Raw genomic sequence first — 16,792 nt, forward strand, 5'->3', positions numbered from 1 at the left:
CTTTGTTTCAAACCATGAAAGGATTCAGTGTTGCAGCTCAATCAAAACAAGCTGTGCTTCTGATCTCAGGCCTAACAGTACCAACAGAGCTCCCTATGCCTGATTCCATAATCCAGTGTTCTACTGAGACTGACCGCAGACTGTTACAGATGCTCAAAATTCATCTGTTGGACACCGCCGAAGCAGCCAATGTTCTTGTTGACAGCATAAGGAAAGGGAATTGTAGCAGTGAAGACACTAACAAAACAATGACTTGGGTTTTACAGCATGGTAAGGTGCTTTTCTCACAAAACGAATCCCTGAAATGTAGCTGTAAGGACTTGAGCTTCATTGAGGTGAATGGACAGCTGAAAAAAGCCTCTGACTTTTTTGATCCAAGAGTTCAGACTTTTAAAGTCATCTTTGAGTCAGACTTCTTTCCACCGCCTTCATACACTCATTCACTGCAGATGCTGGAAAGCTTAACAGAAATCGGATTACTGAATAAAGAGATAGATGTCTCACCTGAACATTTGCTACATGCTGCCACCCTGACTGACAAACTGTGTGTGAACTCACAAACCGAGGCTCTAAGAAGAGCTCAGGTTCTGTTGGGAATGTTGGAAAGTAATGATTTACTGTCAAAGTTTTCTCACAGACAAATTCATTGCCTCAAAATGCTTAAATGGATCCCATGTGAACAACCTGGAAGTAACCAACAATTCAGTGATAAATCTCAGAAGTATTATTTGTTTTGCCCAAATGAAATAAGACATTCTGTGTATAAGGACATTGTTGGACATGTAATGCCACTAACAGGGAAGCTCAGTGACAGAGTTAGCAACAGCCTTAGTCTCAAAGACCTACCACCACCTGAAAAAGTGATTGAAAATCTGTCAGTCTTGAAATCAAAAGCACTGGAAATGGTTAATCCTGACACAGATGTAGACTTCAAAAGACAGCTGCACAGCATTTACAAACACATGCAAGACAATGTCTCTGTATTTGTTACAATGATGAGCAAGGAGACATGTTGGCTATGGACTCACAACCAGTTTGTTGCACCCCAGGATCTGGTTCTTGAATACCCAAATAATCTAGATCTGAGTTCTTACATTGGGAAGATGCCGAAGGAATTTTTGCCATACAAAAAGCTGCTTCAGAAGTTTGGCCTGAGAAAAGTTCTTTCCAATGAAGACATTTTGGGCATTCTGTACTCCATCCAGGAAACTGTTGAAGCAAGACAAGTGCCATTTGCAAGTTCCTCAGAGGTCAAAGTGTCAATAGAAATTCTCAACTGGCTCTGGAAAGAGAAGAAAACAGTTCAGGATGACATCCCAGTGCCAGTTATTGCTGAGGGAGGAAAATTTACCCTTAAACCACGATCAACAGCTCTTTTCTGTGATGTAAGCAAAACTGGACTAAAAGAACTAAACTGCAGAGAAGAGGAAATTTATGTCATACATGAGGAAATCCCAAAAGCAGCGGCTGAATGGCTGGAAATTCGTTTTCTCAGTACCCACATCCTTGATCCAGAGGAGATAGGAATAGAACAGTGTGGACAATCTGAACCAATAACAATGAGGATAAAAACATTCTTAAAGAGTATGATGAAGACAGTGACATCTTCAAAGAGCTCATCCAGAATGCAGAGGATGCTGGGGCAGATGTTTGCAAGTTCTTGGTGGATTTCAGAGTACACAGAGATGCCCCTGAAAGCCTGATTGACCCTGACATGGCTCTTTGTCAGGGACCTTGTCTTTGGGCTTTTAATAATGAGCAGTTTACACCAGAGGATTGGAAAAATATTGTCAGAGTTGGCTCAGCCTCAAAGGAAAACAAAGTGGAAAAAATTGGAAAGTTTGGACTTGGATTCAACACTGTGTATCATGTGACAGATGTCCCCTCCATCCTTAGTGGCAACACTCTCCTCATACTTGATCCAAATGTTACTCATCTCACAAAACATATCAAACACAAAACAAATCCTGGAATCAAGCTGGATCTCTCTCAACAGCGACTCTTTCATTGTTTTCCTGGTCAGTTTGGATCATATGAAAACATTTTTGACTGTAATTTTACCCGAAAAAGTCCTCCTGAACCCTATCCAGGAACTCTGATCAAACTACCTTTCCGAAGTGCAGAAGAAGCTGTCAAATCAGAAATAAACCCAAAAGTGTATCAAAAACACAATATCCTTGATTTTCATCATCTCTTTTCTAAGAATTCACAAACCCATCTGCTTTTTTTGAAGAACATCATTACATTATCCCTCCAAAATATCCCACACAATGGATCAACTCCACCAAGAGATAATGAAATAGAGACCATCTTCTCTGTGTCCAAAACCACTGTGAGTGCAATGGAGATTCCTGATGACACCAGTGTGTCCAAGCAACGTCATGCTGAGAAATCACTGATGAAACTTGATGGTAAATGCAAAGGACTAATTGAATCTTGCACAGTCAGAATTATCCAAATATCCAGTCAGCAGTTTAATGAAACTAAACTTCAGTTCTGGCTCCTGTACAACTGCTTTGGGACAGATGAGTCCTTGAAAATGGCCCTTCACAAAAACAAGCAGACCAGTTTCTCTTTGCCAATTGGAGGGATTGCTGTGCCTTTGCAAAATGATCCGGAAACTGGAAAATTCACCACATTACAAACAGATCTTGTTGGACAGGCCTTTTGCTTCCTTCCTCTTCCCATTCACACAGGTCTTCCTGTCAATGTAAATGGCACATTTGCGGTGACAAGCAACCGAAAAGCTCTGTGGGAAACTGGAGTGAAAAATGACTGGAACAAAGCTCTCCTTCAGGATCCAGTAGTGACAGCATATGTTACTGTACTCAAGGCACTAAAGAAAATGTCAGAAACTAAGCAGCTGGTGAGTTACTGTTATTACAACTTTTGGCCTGAGAGAGAGAAAGTGACTGAAACTTTCAAGCCTTTAGTGGATGCATTTTACTCAACCATTGTTGATGACTCTGTTGGTCCAGAGCTCTTTAGTGATGGAGAACAATGGTTCTCAATGAACAATGCCATATTTCTACATGAGAGCATTGAAAATGATGAAAAGATTGGTGACCTTGCAGTGCAAGTTTGCCAGAAATATGCAAAAGGACCCAATCATGTTGTTCCTCTTCCACTGTGGCTGAGAAATACTTTCAAACAGGCTGGCCTAGAAAAGGTTTTACAAAACAGGACCTGGAACTGGGAGAAGTTCTACAGAGAAGCAGTGTTCAGTAACCTAACTACAATGGACTCGAAGAGTAGAGATACCCTTGTGCTGCATGCTATTGACCTTCATATCAAAGAAATTGACAATCTGCTGCTCTGCCATCCATGCATACCCACAAAGGGTGGACAGCTCCAACATGTCAGGAAACTTGTAAATCCATCAGGGAAAGTGGCCTGTCTTTTTGAACTCAAAGAGGGACGCTTGCTTGATGGATCCGAAAATGACTTCAGATCTCCAAAAAGGATTCAGCGTTTGTTGGAACTCGGTATGGCAAATGATCATCTCCCATTGGAAGACATCACAGAGAAAGCAGGCACAATTAATAAAACCTGGAGCATTGACAAAAATAAAGCATTTGTCCACTTGAAGTGCCTTTTTGAACTGATGAAGAATCACATTTATGATAAAGACTCTCACCACTGGAAAACACTCAGGACAACTGCATTTCTTCCAGCATATTCACCTGGTGATGCAAAAATGGAAGGAAATGTAACACTTAAAAGGCCCACTGATGTTTTTAGTGACAAATGCTCCCTTCTCGTTAACATGACACAACCAGTGCTGGATAATAGTAATTTGAAAATACACCACAGTGATCCAGTCCTACAGATCTTGGGCGTGAACAGCACTCCGAAGCCAGAGGTGGTGCGCCAGCAGCTGCATGAAGGAAGCAAACAAGCACACTCCATTGACAGAGCCATGCTTTACAAAATAGCATTTGAGTGCTATAAGTGTCTGGACAAGTGGATCTGTGACTCTGGAAATGCCACTTACATTTCACAACAAGCGAGTTCATTTCCATTCATCCTCATTGGCGATACATTTGTGAATGTTTATCGTGTAGCTGAGAACGGGCAATTTGAAGCAAAGCCCTATCTCCACGTACTTCCAGCTGCCTTCACAAGCTTCAGGAACCTCTGGAAATGTATAGGTGTTGAAAAACAATTCACGATCACTCAGTTTCTAACTGTGTTGCAGGAATTAAAAGCTCAACATGGAAACAAACCCCTACCAAAGAGTGATCTCTCAGTTGTCTTCACAATTTTAAACAAAGGGATTTTTGAGGCCGAAGTCAAAATCATGCATGACTGTCTGATACCCAATGAGCGTGGAGTTTTGCAGTTTGCTAGTGAGCTATTTTACAATGACAGCCCGTGGAAGCCACTCACTGCAGGTGTCACATTATGTCACGAGAACATCCCACGTGTTATGGCTCGCCACCTTGGAATCAAAACAACAAGGCATCATTCTCTGGAAACCCACATAGTTGATGACCCTTCACCATTAGCTTTTGAGTTTGAACAGAGGGAAGAACTCACTGTTCGTATTAAAAACATAATTTCAGCCTATCCATCAAAGAAGGATATCCTTAAAGAGCTCATCCAAAATGCTGATGATGCAGAAGCAACAGAAATTCACTTCATCTGGGACAAAAGACAACATGGGAAAGTAAAAACATTTGGGAAGAAATGGAACAATCTCCAGGGTCCAGCACTTTGTGTGTTCAACAACAAAGTGTTTTCAGATGCTGACATTAAGGGAATTCAACAGCTGGGAGAGGGAGGAAAGCACAACACCCCAGGGAAGATAGGGAAGTACGGAGTTGGATTCAAGTCTGTTTACCATCTGACTGACTGTCCTTCGATCCTTACAGGAGATGAAGTACTTTGCATTTCTGACCCCAATCAAAAATACATTGAAAATCATTCAAATAACGAACGATATGGCATTGGCTATAAACTAGCAGATACTTTCAAAGAAATGTACGTAGATGTCTACAAATCCTTTCTTCCAGACAAATTTTCTCTTAAAGACGGCACCATGTTCAGATTACCTCTGAGGATGGGTACAAATGCAAATACCTCCAAAATATCACAGCAAGGAGTCACTGACCGCGACATGAAAGAACTGTGCTCTGCCCTGTCTGAAGATCCTGAAGGACTAATTCTCTTTCTGAAAAACATCTGCAAAATCAAAGTCCATGAAATCAATAAAGATTCACAAGAACTTAAAACCATCTTTGAGGTTGAAAAACATCTACCACAGAAAAGTCGGGAAGAAAAAGATGCTTTTGTAAAACATCTACAAAATGCACTGCAATCAGACAAAACAGCATCACCGCACAAGACTTTCTATGAAACTGCGATTTCCACCTCAGATAAAAGACAAAGTAAGTGGATTGTTGCAGAACAGTTTGGCTCCTTCAAAGACAGCTTTGAATTAAAACTATCAGAAAAACTTCCCCAAGCATCATTAGCTGCACGTGTGAACACAAAAGGGTCCAGTGTCATGGATTCTAAAGGAGAAGCCTTTTGTTCACTTCCTTTGCCAGGGAAAACTGGACTGCCAGTACATGTCAATGGAAACTTTGAGGTTGATTCTGCCAGGAGAAGCCTTTGGAAAGAAGATGGGAAGAGTAAGAAATCAAACTGGAATGAGTCTTTGAAACAGCACGTCATTGCTCCGCTTTATGCAGATCTCCTGCATTACATCAGGTGCAGCATTGCAGCTAAGAAAGTTTCAGTTGCAAGTGACTCATGTTTCAGTGCAGAATACTTGTGTTTTTGGCCAACTGTGTCCAAGGATGTTTGCCCAGACTGGCATGAAATGATACATGAAGTATACAGATCACTGAAAGAAAAAGGCCTTGATGTAATCCCTGTGATGAAGAGCTCAACACTGAAAATTGCAGATAAAAAAATTAAAGAATACTCATTTGACTGGTGTAATGTCAGCGAAACAGACTCTATTAAGTCACTTTTTCTGACAACCTCAGGAAATTTCAAGCTGAACAACATTTTGGAAGATCTTGGAATGAAGCTGGTTCCTTATTCCACAAACATGCAGAAGATTTGGACAAGTTTCACAGATGCTGGTGTTGAAGTGAAAGAGGTCAGTCCCTCCACTGTGCAGACTTTTCTACGAGCAAAACCTCTCAATGATCCAACCCAAACAGATGAGGATTTGCCTTTACCCATAAGTGCCACTTTGATCAAAGATGAGAAAAGATGTTCGGAGCTCTTGAGTTTTTGTTTAAAAGATTTCTCCTCAGAAATGGTCACCCAGGACAATTCAAATTTACTTGATGGGCTTCCACTTCTTCTCACAAAAGGGAAAATATTGACAGTTTTCAACTCCCAGTCACCCAAGTTGATATCAAGATATGAAGATCTCTTCTTTCACTACGAGAACGAATTTGCAGACTATCAGACAAACAAAGAGCACATTGAACTTCTTCAAAGTTTAAAACTCATCCAAAAAATGACATTGCCCTGCTCAGAGAAATATCTGAAACCATTAATTCAGCTTCTTCTTGAGAACTGCTATGTTGATCCACACAGTGGTCTTCATGTCCCAAATGAGAAAATGTTGAAGTGGCTGAAATCACTTTGGAGGTTCATAATGAGTGAAATTAAACTACCAACATCTAGAGATGACGAGTCAAGTCTGACACTAAGTGAAGTGAAGAAAACCTTCAGCGACTGCTACATTTTACCTGTTGTGTGTCCAAGGTTGAACAACAAGCACTTGCTGCAAACAATGAAACACATGTCAAGTGTTGTGTTTGCCTCACAGAAACACAAAGACATATCAGGCATCCTCTTTAAACTTGGTTTTATGAGGTTTGATCGTGCTTTCTTTTTTGAGATGGACGGACATTCATATCTACAGCATGAGCTTCTCGATGTAGATGATCAAAGCTCAGTGTTGGATCAAGTGTACAACATTAATCACTCAGAATTTTCCCACCTTTCAAATGATGATATGAAAGAGTTTCAGATCTTCCTCCAGTCGGGATTATCCAAACCCGAATACAACCAAGAGTATGTGAGGAAGCTAAAATCCTTACCAATATTTGAAACAACACATGGTGAACGAGTGAGGATTGATGGAACTAAACAGGTTTATGTTCTCGACATCAAATATTCAGTGCGATTTCCAGATTTGTTCAACCTGCCCAACAGCAACAGCATTTTTCTCAAGTACAACCTCGAGAACTACAAGCTGTCAGAAACACTCAACATTCAGGTCCTGGATGATTTGCAGTATTTCATGAAGTTCATTCTGCCTGCTGTACACCAACTCACAGAGACACAGATTCTTCACAGCTTCAAACTGTTGCTGTCACTACATTACTCTTCAGAGGACAAGAAAACTATCATCTCCTCACTGAAGACGGTGAAACTGATTCGCAGTTCTCAAGGTAGACTGGAGCCTGCATCATACTACTTTGATGAGAGTGTGGAGCTGTACAAACAAATGCTGCCTCAAGAGAAATTTGTACCTGACAGATTTTGGACTGAGTTGTGTGACGGAGATTACTACACAACAGAAAAAGCAAAGCGGCTAGTCAGAGAATTTGGAATGAAGCATGTTGTGTCAAACGATGAGATAATACATTTTGCACACCAGCTGGAATCAAAAGCAAAAGGAAAAGGAAGAATTGAAGACCTGAAACTGAAATCATCATTACTTTTCAGGAAAGCCTTGTATAAAGCATGTGATGCCAAAGACAACAAGGAAAGGTTGCTGGAAAGCATTGCTGACATCAAATTCATTTTTCCAGTATTGATTCGAAAAGAACTGTCCAACTACCACCGACCATTTGCTGCTGAAGGAACTACTGTTAAAATTAGAGGCTCGTTGATTGACAAAAAAACTGAGCATCAAGATTTGATTTGGACCTCCATGCCAATTATAGACCTACCATTTATGTCACAAAGTCTTCAGAAAATGATAAAAAATGCAGGAGCTCATGAGGAACCACCTCCAAACTGTGTAACCAGTAACATAAGAAACATCTGTCAGTCATCATGTGAAACTGACCAGCTGATAAAAACACGAGCTGAAGTGTTCAGAAGTTCCTACGCTTACCTGCAAGCAAAAAGATTTGAAGGAAACCAGCTGGCTGGTCTTCCTGTTGTGTTGGTTGAAAAAGACACAAAACTTATGAGGCCTGATGACGTGTGTCTGTCGCTCTCCTATGATCTGGACTTCAGACCATATCTGTACAAGATTACTCCAGAAGATGCAATGTATGCACCGTTCTTTCAGAAAATTGGTGTGAAGAACGAAGCTACTGCAGAGCAATACTGTAATGTTTTGGCAGCAGTTTACGCTGACTCCTGTGATAAAAAGAAACTACATTTGAACCAGCTGAGAACTGTGAAACGAGCTGTTGAGCAGTTGTTTAAGTTAATCAGAATTCAGGGAAACCAGAAGCTTCTTGAAAATGTGGAGACTCTGTATCTTCCTGCAGTAGATGGTACATTATACCCATCATCCACACTCTGCTACAACGACACAGTGTTTGAGACCAAAAGGTTGGAAGAAGCACTGGAGAACAAGTTCCTGCTGCTTGAGAAACTCAGTGAATGTTATTTGGGCAACGACAAATACAAGCATCATCAGCTGTTGGAACTGCTGCCTCAGAAATTTCAGCCAAAGATGCTGTCTGAGTTCACAGAGGAAAGAGTTGTGGAATCAAAGATGCAGCCTTGTGAACTTGGGACTGGCTGTGAATTTAGTGGATGGTTTGATAAACATCTCTCCTCAGGAGCCTTTAAATATGGATTAATTTGTTTTATTAGAGAGAATTCTCAAGGCAAAATAACACAAGAAGATGCCACTAAAATGTGTGAGAAGACTTTTGGCAGTATACAAATTTTGTGCTGCAAAACTTTGGAAACAGCTCTCTGGCTTGATAAACAGCCACTTCCCAAAACTGATGAAGAAACAGATGTTTTTGTGAAACGAGGGCAACAAGGATGCACCTTTTACTTGAAGCACAATGATGAGATGGCTCTCAAAGTGATAAATGAAGTCATCATGACACTGACAAAGGAGATTAATGTTCTTTTAGGAAACAGAATTGCATTGGTTCATCTTCCAGTGCTGGCACAACTCCTCATGTGTGATGATCTGCAAGATATTCGGAAAACTCTGGCTAAAAATCAGATCCGTGACAGTGCTGAAACTGAAAGTTCCTCTTTTAGCCTACCAGCCCCTGGGACAGAGATTCCAGGAGAATGGCATGATTGTTTGGACATGAATGTCCTCAACAACTTTGAAGAGGGGGAATATGTTGGCTACAGCATTGATGACAAATACATTTATACAGTTATTGTTGAAGAACTGCCTGGTCACAATGGACGATATTCATGGAGATACAAAGTAGATATTGGAGAAGATGAGCCCATTGAAGTCAGCTGTGTTGATCTGTTTCAGTTTAAACGAGAAAAGAAGGTAAAAACAGAAGAAAACACTTGCATGAAGCTGGAACCACTGGCAGGAGCTGTGCCACATTATTCTAAACCATCACTAAATTCCTTACCGGCATCTGTTGAGGAAGCTAAAAGGGAAATTGATAAATGTTTGGCAGAGATCTGGAGGCTTTCTGAGGAGGAGAGGCACAAAGCCATCAAGAGACTGTACCTCAGGTGGCACCCTGACAAAAATTGCCAGTCTTTCACCAATGAGGCATTCAAATATTTACAGAATCGAATTGATGAGCTCAGCAAAGCCAAAGCTGCAGGCTTGACCTTTTCAAGCAGAAATACAAATTTCTATTAACAGTGGAATCAGGAGGCCAGGTATCACAGAAATAGTCGAGAGAGGTTCTCTAGAGGCTATAGAGGTTTCCATTCCTACAACTTCTGGACCCACAATGAAAATGTCCCAAGGCCAGACAGAGAAGAGGTCAGACGCTGGTGTAGACAGGCTCGCTGCGATCTCAATGCAGCTCACAAAGACACTGGTGGAGGGAGCACAGAGTGGTGTCTTTTTAAGGTTCATCAAGCAGTGGAAAAGTCTCTCATAGCAGCATGCTATAAAAGAAATGGACAACACCCCAACAGCAGCTCAATTTCAGCCACTGCTGCACAAGTTTCCCGCTACAGCCCCCAACTGAGAGATCTGCCTGAGATTGTGAAAAACCTGCAGACACTCGGGGTGGATCCCAAAAGGACTCAATATCCCAACTGCCATCCATATCCCCACATACCGAACGGACAATTCAGATCAGAGAATGAAATGCTGGCACTGAACAAGGCATCTGAGCTCCTTAATAAAATAGAAGCATATGTGAATTAAGGACTTAAGACAGACAAGGCATTGGTCTGTGTAACTGTTTTCCTACATGTTAAAAAGGATGATATCCACAGTGTAAAACTGAAATATTATTTAACATCACAACCAAACTGAATTTAAGTTGTATTATTTTTCTCAGTAATGATCACCGAATGATGTTAGTATGAAGTATAAACATCAAAGGTTTTTTGTGCACATTCATGAATAATCACTGAGAAAAGTTGTAATCACTGTATGACATTGCTATCATTTATAGCTGCTCATTTGTGATATTGATATATTCTGTGTTTTGTTTTGATTTGTTTTGTTTTGAAAATGCATATATCAAATATTGCATACAAAGAATATTTTGACTACTCTTAGGATTGTGGGGTCACTGGACCACTTCATTATTGTTTGTTAAATACCTCCTGGGGAACAATATACTTACTGTAATGTAACATTTATATAAGGCAAATATGAAGGTTTTGATGTTTTAAACAGCTATGACTACTTCCTGAGTGACGCTACAACTACTGTACAAGTTCTGTCTAATGTATTTGGAGATATTCTTAGTTGTTCTTACATTTTAGACACTTATTACTATTGAGAATCAGGTATAATTTTTATGTTTAAAACATTAATAATGACTGTATAATACTTTATGAATTTGCTATACAATTTTTTTTTTTCTTTTTTCAGAAACATTCATAACTTTTGGTGACAGAAGATACTGAGCATGTAATTTTGTCATGTTAAGTGCAAATGCAAAAGAAATTGGCGGAAATCTGTCACAACTTATTATTATTATTTAATAAAAGTTTTCTTATGAAATAAAAGAAATGACAATGCCTGTCATATTTCTAAATAGGGGTGAAGGGTTAGCTAATATTACTATAATTAAGTATATAATAAGTATGGATTATTACTTTGTTTCATTCCTTGTTCATTTATATTCAGGAATTCTTAAAGGAATAAAGATTACCTACTTTACACTAACAGTGTCTGTAATGTGATTTCACTTTATCACTGCATCATTTAATGTTAACATGTCAATGGCCAGTGTGACATAAAAACTGTATCCAGTATTACCAGTAAAATCTGACAGAAAAAAATCTCTGAAGTTTGCTGACTTTGACTCCCTCCCTGAAGTTAAACTTCGACAATTCATGAGCTGTGGCTGAGATGAACATACAAAAGACATCTATGCTAAGCTGAGATCAGCCCTGCACAAGATTAGACAAATCATTGAATCAAAGTGTTTTGAGCAGTTTAAAGCCAGTGATGCTCACTTAAAAATTACTTTTACATACACTGAACTCAAAAAAACATAATTAGTGGCAAGATCTGTTAGAAAGAATAAGAAAAGATTGTACATGATCATTAAATGTACTTAAGTTTCTCAAAAATTGTTTGTGTGAACCTTAATCACCCATATTAGCAAATGGAGTTTGTTGACATATAATTCCACTGTACCTCCACCCACCTTCAAGCTGACCAGTGGTGTAATCAACCTGACTACCAAACATGTCTGCATGGTCACCAGAATCTTGTTTTCACAAAGGAAATTCTAATTGGGTCTAAGCAGATAAGATGAACCTAAATCTAATTAATGTCATTGGACCCCACTTGGATGTTCAGTTTTCAGTGAAGAGAAACACAAGTTAAAGTTAAAAGCATTTTTTTATTCATTATGAAGCCATGTTATGAATATAATGACAACTTAACAACATATCAGGCAAATACATGTTTCCATATATGTTAACAAAAAAGGTTTGCTTTGGAGGCTATAGCATAACTGCCTTCTGTTTGTGCTTGGAGTGTACTTCATTTCATCCTGGAGGTGGTCGTTTTAGTTGTTCTTTCATACTATAAAAATGTTTACAAGGTTTTTCACGTCTGTTTCCAGTGTTTCTACATCAAAATCTTTTGTAAAAACTTTTTTTGTAAGGGAGAAATTCACATATATACAGTGGCGGTCCTAGCCTATTTGGCGCCCTGGGCGAACACTCCCTCTCCCTCAGGACAGTTTGCATCAGCCTGCGTACTGATGCATGGCAACATTATAATTGCTGCACCATTACCTGCATCATGGTTTCCACTGCCTGGTTTGTAACACATCATGGCAGCAGCATGTTCCTGCAGCATCTGGGCACATCTGAGCAGGTTGGTGAGCTGATGTCAGCTGTCGCTAAGCCTATATATATTGCGAGATGGGCCAAGCGCAAGTTTATAGTTGACAGTACTGTTTTTCATATTTTGCTAGTCTGTTTTATCCTAAAGATGAGTAGGCAGAGCTGTGTAAACCATCCATACAATTTATGCTATATTTGTGGTAAATACACCCCATGCAATCAGCGCAAAAACCTGACGAAGAGAGTGACAGTTGCTTACAAGTATTATTTCGAGTGTAAAGTTGGAGATCAAGACAAAAGCTGGGCACTTTAAAGCTGCTGCACTGTGTGCTACTCTGGCCTCACACAGTAGCTCAATGGCAAGAGGAAGGGAACGTCGTTTGCTGTGCCTATGATTTGGCGTGAACCAAGAGATCATCACGTGGACTGCTATTTCTGCATGACTAATGTTGCTGGATTTTCAAAAAAGAACAAGTCAAAAATTGTTTATCCTGAAGTCTACTCTGAAGCCAGTGCCATATGACGCTGAAAATACAGTACCAATTCCGCCTGCATCTTTTGCTTCTGAAAGTGATAGTTCTGATGTGAATCATGAGGATGATGCTGCTGTTGACGCATGTTATGAAACAGAATCTGATCAGGGTAAGCCCCACTTGCTGAGCCAATCTGATTCAGATGATCTGATGAGAGACTTGTCTTTATCAAAAGAGAAGTCTGAATTGTTAGCCTCCAGATTACAGGAATGGAATTTACTACAGAAAGGCACTACAACTTCACACTTTCGTGATTGTCATGCAAAATTTGGGTGATGTGAGTGATGAACATGGAGAATGATTCCACCAGGATATTGCCACCATGGAAACAAGATATCAAGGCCACTTCAACCCCCACATGATGGGTGACTACTGCTGGTTTCTGCAGCAGTCAACAGCAGACACTCACAAGCGCAAAAGCAAGTGCCTAAAGCACTTTTTAACAGTGTATGTGCATTGCATAAACACTCAAATTAACTTTTTATTTACACGTTTGTTAATGTTAACAAGTTTTTGTAATCTCTCACAGTTTTGAAGCAAAATTTATATATGTACAGTGGCTGTATAACGAATACAGCTTAAAACACATCTGTTTAGACAGATCATCCATCCATCCATCCATTCGCTTCCGCTTATCCTTTTGGTTCATGTGTAATATGTTGTTTTGTTTGACATGCTTTTACACTTCCTTTATGTTGTTATATTGTTTTGTTTGACATGCTTTTATATTCCCATGTGAAGCACTTTGTAATAGCTTCTTGTCTTAACGGAGTTAGAAATTAGCAGGAAGTTAGCTCGCTAGCTTCCATCTAAATAAAATATAGCATGTCCTGACTGAGGGATTTTGGAAACAAATTCAAACGTCACGGCTCTGCTATCACTTCCAACATAAATGAAGACAGAAAACTAAACAGCAGTGACGTTTGTAGGGTTACTGAAGTTTGGCTAGCTGGTATATAACGATGTGCTACGTGACCGCTAGCGACACAGCTATGTAATATAAACACGCTAACTTTTTTCCACTCGATAAAAGTTAACATGAGGATTCTCGGTGGTCAGGAAAAAATGTAATCGCATGGCAGGATGCTGTAAACGGACCAAACTTCAGCCAAGAGAACAACTGAGGTAATCCATCCACAATACAAAGTTGGTCATTAATATACTGCTGCATGGGCTGGGCTGTAGTTACTACAGATGGACCGATCCGATATTACGTATCGGTATCGGTCAGATACTGACCTAAATTACTGGATCGGATATCGGTGAGAAATAAAAAAAATGTAATCCAATCCATTAAATATAAAAAAAAACACCTCACAAAACTTGCGACACGGCGTAACTCGGCTCATAACCGTAGCACGTCGGAGCAGTGTGCTCACGTGATAGAGCGGCTGTGTGTATTTGTAGCCTCACTACCAAACCAGCATTTCATCTCCGAGAAAGTTATCCCAGAGAGAAGTAAAGCAAGTGTGTAAGTTCATCTCTGAATGTTTGTAAAGCATTCCCATGTTAAGCTTAACAACCGATATATGGAGCGACTGCCTCTCTCTCTCCCTCTCCTGCTGCTACTTCAATCGTGAAACTGCTTAATGATCAGCTGATCGGCTTTTCTGTTGCGAGTCCGTCTCTCTTCTTTGTTTTTGGTCCACATTGCACCAGAAAGAGGAAACCAGCGGCGGAACAACAGCAGCACGTTTAACCTTGATAAGCTGTTGTTAGAATTTATTTAATATTACTTTCTACACCAGGATCCTTTTCACGTAGCTGACGGCTGGTAACTGTGCAGGGCGGATCTAGCAAAGTTTAGCCAGGGGGCCGATAGGGCATGAAAGGAAAAAGGGGCACAAAGACATACTTTTCTTTCTTATTCTCATTTAAAATATCTAGCTTTTAATAAATAATTATCTGAATCTCACACCCAAAGTTTTAATCTGATGTAAAATGTATAGAAGTCCATTACTGTATATTAGAGATGGACCGATCCGATATTAGGTATCGGTATCGGTCCGATACTGACCTAAATTACTGGATCGAATATCGGCGAGAAATAAAAAATGTAATCCGATCCATTAAATATCAAAAAAGCACCTCACAAAACTTGCCACACGGCGTAACTCGGCTCATAACCGTAGCACGTTGGAGCAGTATGCGTCACGTGATAGAGCGGCTGTGTGTATTTGGAGCCTGGCTAACAAATGAGCATTTCATCTCCGAGGAAGTTATCCCAGAGAGAAGTAAAGCAAATGTGCAAGTTCATCTCTGAATGTTTGTAAAGCGTTCCCATGTTAAGCTTAACAACCGATATATGGAGCGACTGCCTCTCTCCCTCTTCTTGCTGCTACTTCAATCGTGAAACTGCTTAATGATCAGCTGATCGGCTTTTCTGTCGCGAGTCCGTCTCTCTTCTTTGTTTTTGGCCCACTTTGCACCTGAAAGAGGAAACCAGCGGCGGAACAACAGCAGCACGTTTAACCTTGATAATCTGTTGTTAGAATTTATTTAATATTACTTTCTACACCAGGATCCTTTTCTACGTAGCTGACGGCTGATAACTGTGCAGGGGCGGATCTAGCAAAGTTTAGCCAGGGGCCGATAGGGCATGAACAGGAAAAGGGGGCACAAAGACATACTTTTCTTTCTTATTCTCATTTAAAATGTCTAGCTTTTAATAAATAATTATCGGAATCTTACACCCAAAGTTTTAATCTGATGTAAAATGTATAGAAGTCCATTACTGTATATAGTAACTGTTAAGTCTAATCTAACCTAGTAAGCTATAGTACTTTTTCCTTTGGGAAAGTACCATTTCTGAATTCTGCAATTCTGTTGAAGAAAGATTTTGAATCTATTTAATTATTCTTGAAAAATAATTTATTTCTGTGCATTTTTTTTTCACCCTGCATCAAATTTAAGTTGATTACATCGATTAAGCATCATGAGGTGGAGGGTGGGGGGTGGTTCCCTATTTTTTTGGGGGGGAGTTTGCAACCCTATTAGTTGCTTAATATTTCTGCTAAGTACTCTTTAAAATACCAGAATAGGGAGGATGGAGTAGGTTTAAGTTTATTAGATTGATCAGTGTTGCTGAACTACGAAATATTTTGGGTGCAGTGTATTTTTTACATACAGGTATAACAGAATAGCTTTAGTGTTGTTGTTTATTTAAACTTGAGGATGAACTTATACAAAATGCAGCAAGATATTTAAAAAACAGTTTTATTGATTAAAAAAACACTATATCGGATTCATATCGGTATCGGCAGATATCCAAATTTATGATATCGGTATCGGTATCGGACATAAAAAAGTGGTATCGTGCCATCTCTACTGTATATAGTAACTGTTAAGTCTAATACACCCTAGTAAGCTATAGTACTTTTTCCTTTGGGAAAGTACCATCTGTGAATTCTGCAATTCTGTTGAAGAAAGATGTTGAATCTATTTAATTATTCTTGAAAATAATTTATTTCTGTGCATTTTTTTTCACCCTGCATCAAATTAAAGTTGATTACATCGATTAAGCATCATGAGGTGGAGGGTGGGGGTGGTTCCTATTTTTTTTTTTGCTGGGAGTTTGCAACCCTATTAGTTAGGTTGCTTAATATTTCTGCTAAGTACTCTTTAAAATACCAGAATAGGGAGGATGGAGTAGGTTTAAGTTTATTAGATTGATCAGTGTTGCTGAACTATGAAATATTTTGGGTGCAGTGTATTTTTTACATACAGGTATAACAGAATAGCTTTAGTGTTGTTATTCATTTAAACTTGAGTATGAACTTATACAAAATGCAGCAAGATATTAAAAAAACAGTTTTATTGATTAAAAAACACACTAT

The 16,792-nt window shown here is 39.5% G+C and overlaps 2 protein-coding genes across 2 annotated transcripts in view; both read left to right on the top strand.

The window, feature by feature from the left end:
- Positions 1-1,215: 1,215 nt before the first annotated feature.
- On the top strand, positions 1,216-5,165 carry LOC120437318 (sacsin-like). The gene is made up of 2 exons (XM_039607869.1): positions 1,216-4,882; positions 5,151-5,165. Exons 1-2 carry the CDS (start codon positions 1,715-1,717, stop codon positions 5,163-5,165), a joined length of 3,183 nt encoding a protein of 1,060 aa, XP_039463803.1. The 5' UTR covers positions 1,216-1,714.
- A 1,820-nt stretch (positions 5,166-6,985) lies between these two features.
- The window catches only part of LOC120437319 (sacsin-like), a 37,097-nt gene continuing 27,290 nt past the window's right edge, over positions 6,986-16,792 (top strand). The window contains exon 1 of the mRNA XM_039607870.1: positions 6,986-9,466. Coding sequence (XP_039463804.1) covers positions 6,986-9,466 — 2,481 coding nt within the window. The remainder of the gene's footprint in view (positions 9,467-16,792) is intronic.

The sequence above is a fragment of the Oreochromis aureus genome, unplaced genomic scaffold (assembly GCF_013358895.1).
Source record: "Oreochromis aureus strain Israel breed Guangdong unplaced genomic scaffold, ZZ_aureus HiC_scaffold_79, whole genome shotgun sequence".
NCBI lineage: Eukaryota > Metazoa > Chordata > Actinopteri > Cichliformes > Cichlidae > Oreochromis > Oreochromis aureus.